Genomic DNA, 13,391 nt, shown 5'->3' on the forward strand with positions numbered 1-13,391 from the left:
AGCCTCTTTCCACCCAACGTTTCATCACTCTATGTTCCAAGCTCACTATTCTCACTAGACCAATGAGCTTGAGGGGGGATGTTAAGCCTAAAGATGTAATGAGATAGGATATTATTTTCTCTCTAGTCTTTTAGCTCCACGTGTACAGTTGGTTAAGATGTGTATCTTCTGCTTGTTTATAATGTCTGCTCTGTTATTGTAGAAGACCACTGAGATAAATAATATCAGCATCTTTTCCCCTCTGTTTCCTCTGTTTCATCACCTCTTTCATCTTCCTAGGAGACATTTGAGAGTTTCTATTATTGATGAGATTTTATCCTATAATTATTTGCCCTTATTTATTCATTTTACTATAATTAGTTATATGGTCTTGTGTGTGATATGATTTATTATTTTTACTAATATTTTATGCTAAATATTCTAAATATCGGGTTTTGTATGGATATTAAGAATATGTTTGATAATGTTTTTATTTAAAATGTTTTTAGTGCTTTAAAAGAAATATCCATCAAATGCTTATTTAAAAAACACTATAAATAATTTTTTAATACTATAAGTGATTTTTAAAATTTTACTAAATAACTAATTTTTTAAATTAAAAACGTTTTTTAAAATCATCGAAACCGACTGATTGAAATTTTTATGATATCAAATATCTCCTAAAATTGAGCCGTCTTAGCCCAAGCGCAGCCCAGAGATAATTCATCCACCACAATCATACATTTGGGCCCACAAATTGGGCCAAAGCCGAAGCACTGCTGAACAATGAGCCCAACTCCCGAAAGGGGTGGGAAAATGGAAAATTTTGCAGTGTAACCTAGTACTGAAAGAGAGGTCCCCATTGTGAGGCTCGGAAGTGGAAGAAACGCTTGCGCCTTTTGAAGAGTTGTGAAATGGGTTACTTTCAAGAAGCCAAAGAAAATCAAATGAAGAAGAAAGTGGAAGAAGGTATTCACATCTCAAAAAACCCTATGTTTCTTCCTTTGCCCCACTGAGAAACAATGGGAAAACAAAACAAAAAGAAATTAGAATTTATGATCTTTGATTTACTTTTTCCCTTATTTTCTCAGCAACCAAACGGGGCATATATGTTGTCTACCGTTTCAATTAGTGCTAGTAGGAGTGAAACTTATGATCAATGCCAAATTCAGTGACTAGGGACCTTGGGGAATGAGTCACAAACGCTCACGTCATATGAATAATGTGCTGCCTGGGTTATATACTGATATGTGGGAAACCGATTTACTGTAAACCGTGCTTTGGATTTAATGGTATTTCGATGGGTAATGGTGTGACCACGGAAAATATCAGCTCTCAATGAAATGATTGAATTTGATGAAAATGTTAAAAATATGGCATTTAGGTAAACGGAAATGGTGCCGTTCAATTTTCAGGGAATGACCAAACGGGCCCTTAATCTGTGCCTTCATTTTCTAGTATGTAAAATTATTACTATTTAGTTGAGTGATGTTTTCAAAAAGCTAACATGGGTTCCAAGAGGGAAACTAGGGTAGTTTGTGTATTAGTATGAATGCAAGGTGGGCAAGGGATGATGGGGTGAAGTAGGATTGGCCCACGATTCTACGGATCTATTCTTTTTTAGATCTTATTTTTCTTGCATGGTCCCTTTTGGTTATGAGCTTCTCTGCCCTCTCGATCCCGAGTCTTCTTGGAAGGCAAAACAAATTGATGCACTAATCATTTTCTGGAGGCAAATTCTCTTTGGTTTATCGCTTGAACAAACAAGTGTTTGATTGCTTGAATTTTCTTAAATATTATCTGAAATGCTCATTACTTTAGTGGAAATAACTTTTTGTAAAAAAGGAATTTGAAGGCAGCTGTTTGAAACTTTTAATGCAGATTGATCAACCTCTTTGTTTAGTCATCCTTATTATTATATCATTGCACTGTACAAATGAAACCTAAAATTGCTTTTGTTATTGATAACATTCCTTGGGAAAAACTGTGTTGCTGAATGATTTAGAATATTAACAGCTGCATAGTTGCTTGTGTGCGTTTATATTTCCATGTTCACACATGCATCACCTCTTGGGAGAGGAAAATGATTAAAAATTATATATTCCTTTAATTTTAAGGAAAGCTTCTTTAAGAGCAGAAAGAAAGAAAACATGAGTTACTAAGAAAACATAAAATAGTAGCTATTAACTTCATATTTTGTTGCATTTAAGCACCTACTGTACTGATTTCTGATTGGGAAAAGTATTCTGTATAAAGACTTGGAGTATTTTATATGCTTTGGAGCTAGATTCATTAACTAATTATATTTAATGACTATCTTGTTCTTAACCAATCATATATATGTTTTTCCATCACTTTTTTCTGCCATATAGAGTTGTGTGTGTCAAGCACTAAGAAACTCACATGTTATATCTATCTATCTATCTATCTATATATATATATATAAAGAGAGAGAGGGAGAGGGAGAGGGAGAGGGAGAGGGAGATGGAGATAGAGGGAGAGGAATATGCAACCTCCTCTGCTTTTCCATCTGTTCTTGGTGCATTTTCTTTAACCCAAATTCTGATGGAGAGTTCTAAATAGAAAAGAATTTTGATTAAGATCGAGTAGAAAACAGAGAGATTGACGTCATGCAACCTCCTGCCCTTTTCCCACTGTCCTTGTTGCATTTTATGCAACCCAAATTCTGATGTAGAGTTCTAGTAGAAAAAAGTTCTAATGGAGATTGAGTGCAGAATACAAGAAATATGGTTATGTTTGAAGAAATATTTAGGTTGTTGGTGGAGGGATAGTGAACAAGAGATGCAATTTTCTTCCCCTTTAAGGTGGTTGTGGAGTTCCCTAGCTCTACCAAAGGTGTTCCTCTTTGTTATCGTTTGTGTTCTATTGTGCATTTGTATGCGGCAGTAGTTTGGAATGGAATCTTGAAGGCAAATGATTTGGTTAACTAGTATTCATCATATCCAAGTCGATGTTGCATAAACAAAAGATCTGCAAAAACAGTGGATCATCTGCCCTTTTTTCATGCTTGACCCTCCATTCTCTCTTGGTTTTCTATGTGCACTATGTTTTATGTGAAGGTGCAAATTCTTTAAGTGGATTGATATTTCCCATGGATGAAATTAGAAGCTTGAAATTGGCAGTGTAATTTACTGGGGTTTCCATCATGGACTCTTTACCTATCTCGTTGTCTCTTACCTTTTTGTCCACACTATGTTATATGGGCATTTTGTGGATGGATGTTTCCAATAGTTGCACAAAGGCAGAGTGTTATTTATTGGGGTTTCCTTTGTGGACTCTTTACCCATCTCATTGTCTCTTACCTTTTTGTGCACACTATGTTTTATGGGCATTTGGTGGATTGATGTTTCCAATAGTTGCAAGTTGGCAATTTGAAGCTTCTGGTACTGCTATTTAGAGTTCTGTATTTTTGTATCTAGCAGACTGTTCATCGTTGTTCTCTTGTACATTTTCAATGTAACTGAGGCATTTCTCTCTTGTTTGTGGCATACATAAATTTTCATACAGAAAAAAAAAAAAAAGTATTACTAAACACTAATCAATTTATAACATGTAAAGCTAAGAATCAATGTAAAGGAACATGAATAACAGACTAGAATATTATCTTGTGGATCCACTTTTTCGGAATGTTACTTTCACAGCAAGTAATAAATGGAAGTTTTGAATATTCTTCGAAAAGCTGTTGTAAGATGGCAATATTCATAACTATTCTTTATATTTTGGTAAGTTATTAAATCAAAGAAATATGGGCAGCAGGTTAAAGATGTTGTGTTTTTGGTTCCCTTGCTACCTCCAATGTAATGCTAAATCCATTTATGAGGAACCCTTAAATTATTTGCAGGTCCCAAGTTTGCAAATCATTTATCTATTAACTATCACAGTCTGATCATCATTACCATCATAACCAGTGAACACTATTTTCAGGTTATATTTTTTCCACAGGGTTGATGTTCTGTTCCAGATCAACTAAAGAAGTGAACAAGAGGGAACTATTTAAATATATGATCTAGTTATTTACATTACACTTTTCATGAAATCCCACTTGTTTGCTTTAATTTGTTCTATTCTGATTCTTTTGCAAAGATTAGATCTAAGAAGTTGCACACCATCAGTAATTCATTTATAGGGTGGGAAGCATTTACGAATTCAGAAGAGAAAGAAATAAGTATTTCCTAGTATCAAACTAGTCTTTGATGAAGGTTTTTAGTATAGTTTCCTGGGAAGGAGGTTTGGGGATCCCGTGCTCCTCTTAGAACTTGCTTTTTTGCTTGGGAAGCTGTTTGGGGGAAGATCTTAACTGTAGACACCTTAATGAAGAGGGGATGTCAAATTGTCAATAGATGTAATCTTTGTAAAGAGAGTGAAGAATCAACTGATCACATTTTGATTCATTGCGCCAAGACAAGAGAGCTTTGGATCTTTTTATTAGCCCTCTTTGGAGTGACTTGGGTATTTCCAGATTCGGTGAGAAATCTCCTTCTTCAATGGAAAGTTGAGGGGTTTCAAAAGAAGAATAGAGCAGTTTGGTGCTTGGCTCCCATTGGCTTATTTTGGTGTGTTTGGAAAGAGCGTAATCAAAGAATATTCAAAGATGAAGAACTCTCCGACCAAGGTTTAAAGGATCTCTTCTTTCAAATTCTTTTTGAGTGGACTAGGGATTCTTTGGAGTTGGATTTCGCCTCTATGTTGATTTTCCTAGGTACTCTTTTTTGTGGTTAACTTTGCTTTGTTTGTTTGTGTGGGCTTTCTTTGTTTGAGGCATGTGTTGGTTGTTTCTGTGTATACAACCTATATACGTGGGGCACACCCCCTCCTTTTTTGGCACTTATTAATGCATGTTCTTGTTGTCTATAAAAAAAATAATATTTTATTTTTTTGATAAGTAAAGAGAGGGAAAAATATATTAAAAAAGAGGTGCCAAAACGGAGACTCAAAGTAAACAAAAAAGATACACCAATCCCCACCCAACTGGAACAAAAACAGTTGTCAACAAGGAGGTACAAAAAAAACCCCACCTTCAATGAGAGCCCAGCCAATCAATGAAACTAACTAACGTCGAAGGACCTCCTTGCCTTCCAAATCATCCAAAAGAAAATAGTATAGTTTGCATGTAAATTGTATAAAGAGACATCATACTTGCAAAAAAAAATTTCTTCTTTATCATAACAATCATATATCATAAATTTGAATAGCTGCGTTTTGCCTTTCCTGCTTGTATCTTTAGCCATGGAAAATATGCTAATACCTTCTAAAAAATTTCCAGCTTTACGCAGCAAAATGAAGCAGAAAGCACTAAAGGAATGCCATCAATATGCTTCAAAATATGCCCAATGTGCAGCGGGAAAAACAATATCTGTTGTTTGGCATTGTCGCAAACAAGCTAAAGAATTAAATGAATGCTTACATCAATAGTAAGTTCAATTATATATCAGACACTTGTTTAGTGCCATTATTTTTTGTAGTTCACTTTATCTTTTCAAATGATTTTGGTATTGTTTATATAAAGTCTTGAAGCAAATCTGGATGCTTGGCTCAATTGTGTGTGAGCAAACCATGATTCTAAAGCAGTTACAGGCGACTTTGTTATGAAAATAGTTGATTGTTTATCAAACATATTCTTCAGTTAGAAAGTGTGGTTTTCCTTAAAAGTTTCTTTTGTTGGAGAGTGGTTAATGCGTACAGGCACATGTATGTACATCAACTACATTCTGAAAGGTTCCTGAATAATCAAATTACTTGGATCTCTCCATAGGCTGCTCTTAGCTTGCAGACTCTAGGGTGTTACTTTAGCCCTTGAAATGTTTGGTAGAGGGTTACCCTCTACAACATAGCTTTCTCAGTTTGACCAATTCATTTTTGAGAAGAAGGATCCCTTTTTTTCTCAGGAAGTTTCTAGACTTAAATCAATAGTTTGGTGTTGCTGATGCCTAAGATGATTAAACCTTGGCTATAATTGTTCAGGCTCCTATTGTATTGGAGATGCAGGAGGCCTCCAACCATTTTGTTGTCTAGGCTGATTAAAGTTTTTTTAAAGAACATCTTGATGGTTGATGGAACAAGGAAATTCGTAAGTTGTTTGGCACTGTGGGAGGTATTTCAGACACTCATAATTTGAGCAAACAAATGATTTTGTGCCATGGCATGGTTGAGATGAGTTCCTGAGTTAAGCGTATGGACACTGTTAGAGTGTATAGTAGTTGGTTTTTTCTATTTAACAGCAAGAATATGTCCTAACTACAGCTGATTGGAGGTGGTCATTGCTCCAATAGCTTTGAATTGTTGAAAACAATTATCAACGGAAAGAAAGTACTGGCTACAGTTGATACTGGAGCCACATACAATTTTGTTGCCATTTAGGGGGCCAAGAACAGGTGGAGCAGAAATTTAAGCTTGTTAAAGGAGCCTGAACCTACCCATGCATGTCTTGGGTTGTGGCTTTTGATGCCAGTGACTGGTGGAGCAAGTGCAGCCTAATGGCAGTGCCTGTGGATTACCTCCACATTCCCTGAGGGAATGAGTTGGCTTGGTGGCTGTGACTTTTGAGATGGGTCAACTGGTTTTAGTGGTTTTGGTTTGTATACTGTCACTTTCCTCACCTTCGCAACCTTGTTCAGAGAAATGAAATCCCAAAAAAAAAAGAGAGGAAAATTTTAGGGATAACTTCCCCTTGTTTTATGGTGTAGTTCTGTTAATATTAACTACTGCCATCTTGGTCAAATTTTGTTGTAAAATGCGAGCAAGACTGTTACTAACTTTGATGACTTGTTAATTGAAAATCTTGCACATGATTTTATTTGCAGCACCAATGACACCATTTTTGAAGAAATGAAGAAAGAATACATGGCTCAACAGGAGGGGAAAGGACCTGTTATAGTTTAAGGTCACCCTCTATGAAGAGATTCTAATCAACAAATCAGTATCTGGACTGCAGATGGTTTCTATTGCTGTGTAGTATGTCTGTAACAGTTTTTGCTTGTTGGAGCAGTGCTCATGGCTTCAATTGATTTCCCCTGCATTTCTGAGATGCTGTAATGTACTTTTGGACTTTAATTATTTTTCAAGATTATAGTTTAAGTTCACCCTCTATGAAAAGACTCCAATCATTTTAAAAAGTTGAAATCACAGAACCATTCAGACTGTAGGATTGCATAATTGCAGAGGATATTTGGTTGAGTTCTATGAATTTACCAGTTATACAGCCTTGGCTATATCCAGCAATGTGGTGGAGGGTTGGGTAATCTCAATGAAAAATTTAGTGTTTTTCTCTTTTTTGAACGCTTGTTTGAGCTTGTGGTATTTGGCTCAGTGTTTCTCGTGCGAATTCCATTTGCTCCTAAGCAGGGAATTGGAATTACTGTACGAAAGAGTTCGGCTATTTTTGTTTTACGAGGAAGGGGAATGAGAAGGAATATTTTGTTTTCATTTTTATTTTTCCTTGAATAGAAATGAATTTGGTGATACTAATTTTGTGTTTGGATGCACTTAGGAATGTAAGGTTGGAATGATTATTTGTTTCTATTTTAATGTTAGTAACAATGGAAATCAAAATGGAAAATATATATATATATATATATTCATTTAAAAAAAATCTTTTGAGAGTTTTTAAAATGTTTTTTATTTATTTATTTTATCTTTTGCTAAATGATAAAATCTTATTTGATCGGTCATTTCAAAACAATGTTTGATTTTTAAAAATAAAAATTTGTTTTTAAAAGTTTATAGTTGTTGTTCTTTGGTAATAATTTTAAAAAAGCAAAATGAAATGGAGAATACTATTTAGAAAACAAATAAGAGTTGTTTTCTTTTGTTTTTAAAAATAAATGGAAGATATAAAGAAATAAAATAAGGTAAATTAGGATAGGTTTTTTTTTCTTCATTATCTTCCCATCACCCAATACCAATAAAAAGAAAATTAAAATATGATATTCCTCTAAATTATATATATTTTTATAAATTTCTTTTAACTTCTTTATTTTTTTATTAAACAAATAATTTTTAAATCAAACAACTCTTAATGCAAAAAAAAAAGAAGTTATTAATGTTTTAAAATAATTTGAAAGTAAAAAATTAATCTAATTAGTATTAGAAAGTCTCATTAACTCAAAATTGATCAAATTACTTTTGGAAAGTAAAAAACTTAAATTCATTTTAAATGATTTTGCTAATTTTTTTTTTTTTATATATAATCATAATTTTGTAAATTTTTTCACTAACTAAATAAACTCTAAATTAAGTAAAACTTAATGTAAGGAGTCTAATAATCTTGAAAAATAATTAAAAACTCAAATAGTAATCTAATAAATATTAGAAATTTATGGGGGGAAAAAATTCTTCTTGAATGATTATTGTTTTTCTTTTGCCTAAAACCATATTTTTCCTTTTTTTTTTTTGTTTTTTTGTTTTTTGTTTTTTGTTTTTTTACCTAGAAATGAATTTCAATACAAGCAAGACTTTGTATTGAAATTATTAATCAGTTTGATTTTTTTTTAATATAATTTAAAAGTAATGACTACAAAAGTATAATAGACTAAAATTAAGATTCATGACTTTACTTTTTTTTTTTTTCATATATACATAATTATATTTTTTGAATTCTCTCATTAAGTAAATAGATTTTTAATTGAGACATGATTAATGTTTTGAACAATTAAAATTGCAAAAATTAATTAATTAATTATAGACTAAATAAAAACAATTAAAAATAATTAAAAATATGTTCTAAAAAAATACTTAATATTTGAAGTAACTCTCAAAAATCTTGTTTTAAAACAATTAACAACTAAATATGATTTTGTGTTTTTTTATTCTTAAAAACAAAAAACTATTTCTAAAAGCAGTAGGAAACGCAATCATGGGTCAAAAGTTTACTAACAGATGGTTGTTGACATGGGTGTCAATCCCTTGAACATAGAGTAGGTTCATAGGTTGGAACTGGACACTCTTTGTTTTCTATGGAAAAGGAAGATGCTTTGTTTAGTCTTGAAGACATTTAGCAAGTCAGAAAGCCACCTTTGATTGCTGTATAATCTACTTCATGACCAACCAAATTTTCTTCTATTTTCTTTTAGTGAGAAAGGATTTTAAGGAATTTAAAAGTGATGATATTTCATAAAATTTAAATTTCACTCTCTTCTCTAATCTTTTTCATCAAGTATAATATAACGATTCACGCTCAACCGTCTAAATATCATTTGTTCTAAACCTAAAAAGGTTCTCACGGTTTTAAAACGCGTGTATAAGATTAAAAAGAGTCTATACATACATAACTCTAATAACTTTCTCCTCTATTCGATGTGAGATGTAACAAACACCCCTTATACAGATATAATGTCTTTCCTTGTTATGTCACATGAGATTGTAGGGTCAAACAGACAAACACTCATTTTATCCTACACGGGAGTCGAAAATCGGCTTTGATACCATTTTAACGATCCATAGCCAATTGCGAAATATTATTGGCTCTAGACGCAAAGGGGCTCTCATAACTTTAAATGCGTTTATATGGTTAAGAGAAACTCATATTTATATAACGCCAAAAACTTTCTCCCCTATTTGATGTGCGATATCACATATAATCTACTAGTTTTATTATAGTTTTTTACATATCTAAATCATACACACATTAATATGATTAATTTCTTTTTCAACTTTAATAGATTTTTTTATAAGAGAATATTATTATTATTATTATTATTGTGAGTGTTTAGTTAGGTTGTCAATTTTGGATAAAATTCCCAAGAGTCTCCTAACTCGATTTTTCCAAATCCTTCTTCGGACTACTTACCTAATGAAGATCAAGACATTGAATTTGCTAACAAGGTATGTAGTTGAGGGAGTTAGATGGAATTGAACCAATCATATTACTTAAATATTGTTTTATTTGAAATATTTTTTTAAGGAGTTAGGAAGGCTTGGGAACAATGTTTTCATAACCGAACCGGTCATTGAACTGGAAAAGTTACCGGTTCATGGTTCATTGGTCGAACTGGGGATCAAACCGCGGTCGAACCGGTGACGTCATAAATATACAATTTATAAATTATTAAAATTTTAAATAATTATAAAAATAAAAAATAATAATTTATATCCAACAACTTACTTGGAAAAACAGAAAAATGATCAAGCAATGTAAAGTTCCTTTTAATCACCAAGCAATGTAGTAAGATCTTGCACGCACGAAACTCAAAAATGATAAAAAAAAAAATGAGAAAATGGGCTTCGGCTTGTGTGTATCCATCACATCTATCAATAATCTGATAACCCAAGCCATTATTTAATTTCAAGTTAGGGATTTACCCCAATTAATGATGTCCAACAAATAACAAAACAATCTAAATGAAATAATGAAAGAAAGCTTGCCCAATCGCCGGGCGAGGGGGGTGTACCAGGTCGCGAGAGTGGGGGTGCTACCAGTCGGGAGGGAGAAGGAGGGGGCGGGGGGGTGGGTGGGGAGTTTTCCAACACCAGCGGGAGTTGTCTAGGTGTCGCGGCCTGCCGACGGGAGCTGTCTGAGTGTCGCAGTGCACGACGCGTCGATGGCGAGCAGAGCAGCATGCCTGCAACTGGGGGGTGGAGGAGGAAAGGGTTGGAATTGCATATAGTTATATACACTCCAAAACAGCGTCATTTTGATGTTTTTTTTTTTTTTTCAATTAAATTCAATTGAACCGATCGGTTCCCTCCAAATTGATCGGTTAGTCCGGTTCAACGATTGGACCACCGGTTCAAGCGATCCTACTCCAGTTCAGGCGGTTTGACCCCTGTCCCATTGACAAGACCGGGCTAGAACCATGATCGGCCGACGGTCAGATCGGTCGGTCCGGTCTAATTTTTAAAACATTGCTTGGGAAGCCTTTTTTTTATTTTTTATTAAGTGTTAAAAATGTCTTGTTCCAAGATCAATCTAGGAATAGGTTGGATTGATCCAAGCTACACTTTCTTAATTTAATTCCAACTATTCGATCTAAGGCTTTTTTCATTTAAAAAAACCCTAAAATTGCTTCTTGTTATGTAAAGAGAATATTAAAGACATAGTAGCCATCCTCTTTTAGTTTTCTTTTCCTTTCCTAATTTGGGGTGTTTGGTTGCCAAGAAAATCTAACTTTCCTATTGTTTTCCAAACTATTTTCAATGGATTTTTTGGATAAAAAAATAGGTTGATTCTTCATTCATTCATCTTTCAATTTCTGATCTATTTGGGTTTGGGTAAAACTCATTTTCTTCTCATGGGGATTTAAGAAGAGGTTGAGATCAAGTTTGGTGTGGACTCCAAGTGTATTCCTAAAGAAAAAGGTGTGCAGTTGAAAGTTAAAGGTGCTAATTACGTGGTCTGAGAATGATTAATAGGCTTGAGTTAGGTAAAACCTTGTATTTAGTGTTTATTCTTCATAGTGGACATTTTCGATCGGTTATAGGTCTGTGATTTTTTATCTCTTCAGAGGTTTTTCACATAAAATTTGGTGTCACAGTTGCTCTCTCTCACTCTTCTCTTTGATTTATTTTCAATCATGCTTTGTTTATTTAATGTTTGTGGTTTTAAATTGAATAAAAGAACAATGGGATGACATATGTGTTTTGTTGTTGGGTTATTCTAAAAAAATTTTGTACTTATTATTGATAAAGATATTTTGTAGAAATGGAAATTTGAATTATTGAAAAACTGATCTTATTAAGTATGTTGGGGAGTATTGATGCATTTGCATGTGACTTGCATTTGAATTATATTAGGGAGTATTACAACATTCATGGTTGCATGTGATCTCTACTTGGTATTGGAAAACAGTTGAAGAGAAAAGAAAATTGTGAACAAGTCTAGGGTTCGATAAGTTGTGTTGGGATTATTTTTTTAATTGTTCAAAAAACAACTATTCACCCCTCTCTAAGTGTAGTCCATCATTGAGATTCACTTTCAATTATTATTATTATTATTATTTTCATTTAGTAGGGTATGAAAGATTAAAAGTTGTAATGAGAATTAAGACATTTGAGAAGTCAATGACCCTAGGTTTGAGACATTTGAGAGCTTGTACTATTGAGGAGATTTTATCCTATGATTTATCTTCCCTTATTTATTCATTTTGCTATGATTAGTTATATTGTCTCGGGTGTAATATGATTTAGGTAATTTATTATTTTTAGTAATATTACATATTAAATATTCTAAATATTAGGTTTGGTGTCAACATTAAGTTTAAATTGTAATTTTTATGATCATCGAGTATTTCTTAAAATTGTGCTTTAAAAATAAATCACAAACCAAAACATTGGTTGTTTTTATTTTAAAAAATAAAATTATTATAAAAAAAAAAAAAATCTTCGTTTTAGTACTTTCAATGTTTTGGTTTTCATTTTCAAAAAATAAAATTGTTATTTAAAAAAAGGGTATCTTCATTTTAGTACCTGTAGACATCAAAATTTTTAGTGAATTAAATTATCATTAAATTGATCTTCAAAATTGTGGCTTCTCAATTCAACAAAATTTGGACTCAACAAGTGATGAGTCATACACATATTTGACCTATGACATATATTTAAAAAGGTAACATGTGACAAAATTTTGGTTTTACAAATAAAATCAAATCTTTCAATTGAAGTCAAAAGATAATTTTTTTAAAAAAAAAAATAATAAATATTCTCTTGGTGGTAAATTTCTTTAATGAAGAAGATAATTTACTAAAATTAAGAAACCAAATTCTTTGAATTAAGTAACTAAACCTTAGGGGATTCCAAATTTAATTCCTAATTTTACCTATAAATAGGGATGACTTCTTTCGATAAGGGGACTTTTTTGGATTGGAAAAAATGACTCCACATGAGAAAAAGGGCTTCACAAATAAATAAATAAAAATTTACAAAATTTCCTTATAAGTTTGATCGCAAAAAAATTACACATGTTTTCTTTGCCTTTGGACAAACTCATTCAAGAAAAAGTCAATCTAGGCCCTTAATTTACTTTTAAAACAAAGAAAACATCTTCATCGTCATTTGTTAGATTATGATCAAAGCGAAAGAATAAGAGAAAAAAAATATTCTTTTGTAAATAATATTAACACGGATATTGAACCCCACAATCATTAATTTTAATAAATTTTTGTTTCACATATTTTTCTATTGTTTTTCTTGCATTGTTGGACTTTACGAAATTTGTGCGTACAAATTGCTAGCATGCCTGATGGGACTTCTTGGCCTCTCATCTCTTCCACTAAGAAAGTGATCACTTCTAAGACGATGACATCTAAAAAAACTTAAGTTTTGCATGTTAACAAGGGTGATGACAAGATTGTCATTACTCAACCAACACATAACACCTCTACGGCCCCTATGACTCATGGTAAAGCAAAATCGACTACTACACCTTCACCAAAGCTAGCGAGTAAGCACACTCATTTGCT

The 13,391-nt window shown here is 32.6% G+C and overlaps 1 protein-coding gene across 1 annotated transcript; it reads left to right on the forward strand.

Moving 5' to 3' along the window:
- The first annotated feature begins 808 nt into the window (after positions 1-808).
- Positions 809-7,422, forward strand: LOC117929646 (uncharacterized protein DDB_G0275933-like). Its single transcript, XM_034850002.1, has 3 exons — positions 809-948; positions 5,264-5,411; positions 6,801-7,422. Exons 1-3 carry the CDS (start codon positions 894-896, stop codon positions 6,877-6,879), a joined length of 282 nt encoding a protein of 93 aa, XP_034705893.1. The 5' UTR covers positions 809-893; the 3' UTR covers positions 6,880-7,422.
- Positions 7,423-13,391: the final 5,969 nt, after the last annotated feature.

This window comes from Vitis riparia, chromosome 14 (assembly GCF_004353265.1).
Source record: "Vitis riparia cultivar Riparia Gloire de Montpellier isolate 1030 chromosome 14, EGFV_Vit.rip_1.0, whole genome shotgun sequence".
In the NCBI taxonomy this organism is placed as follows: domain Eukaryota; kingdom Viridiplantae; phylum Streptophyta; class Magnoliopsida; order Vitales; family Vitaceae; genus Vitis; species Vitis riparia.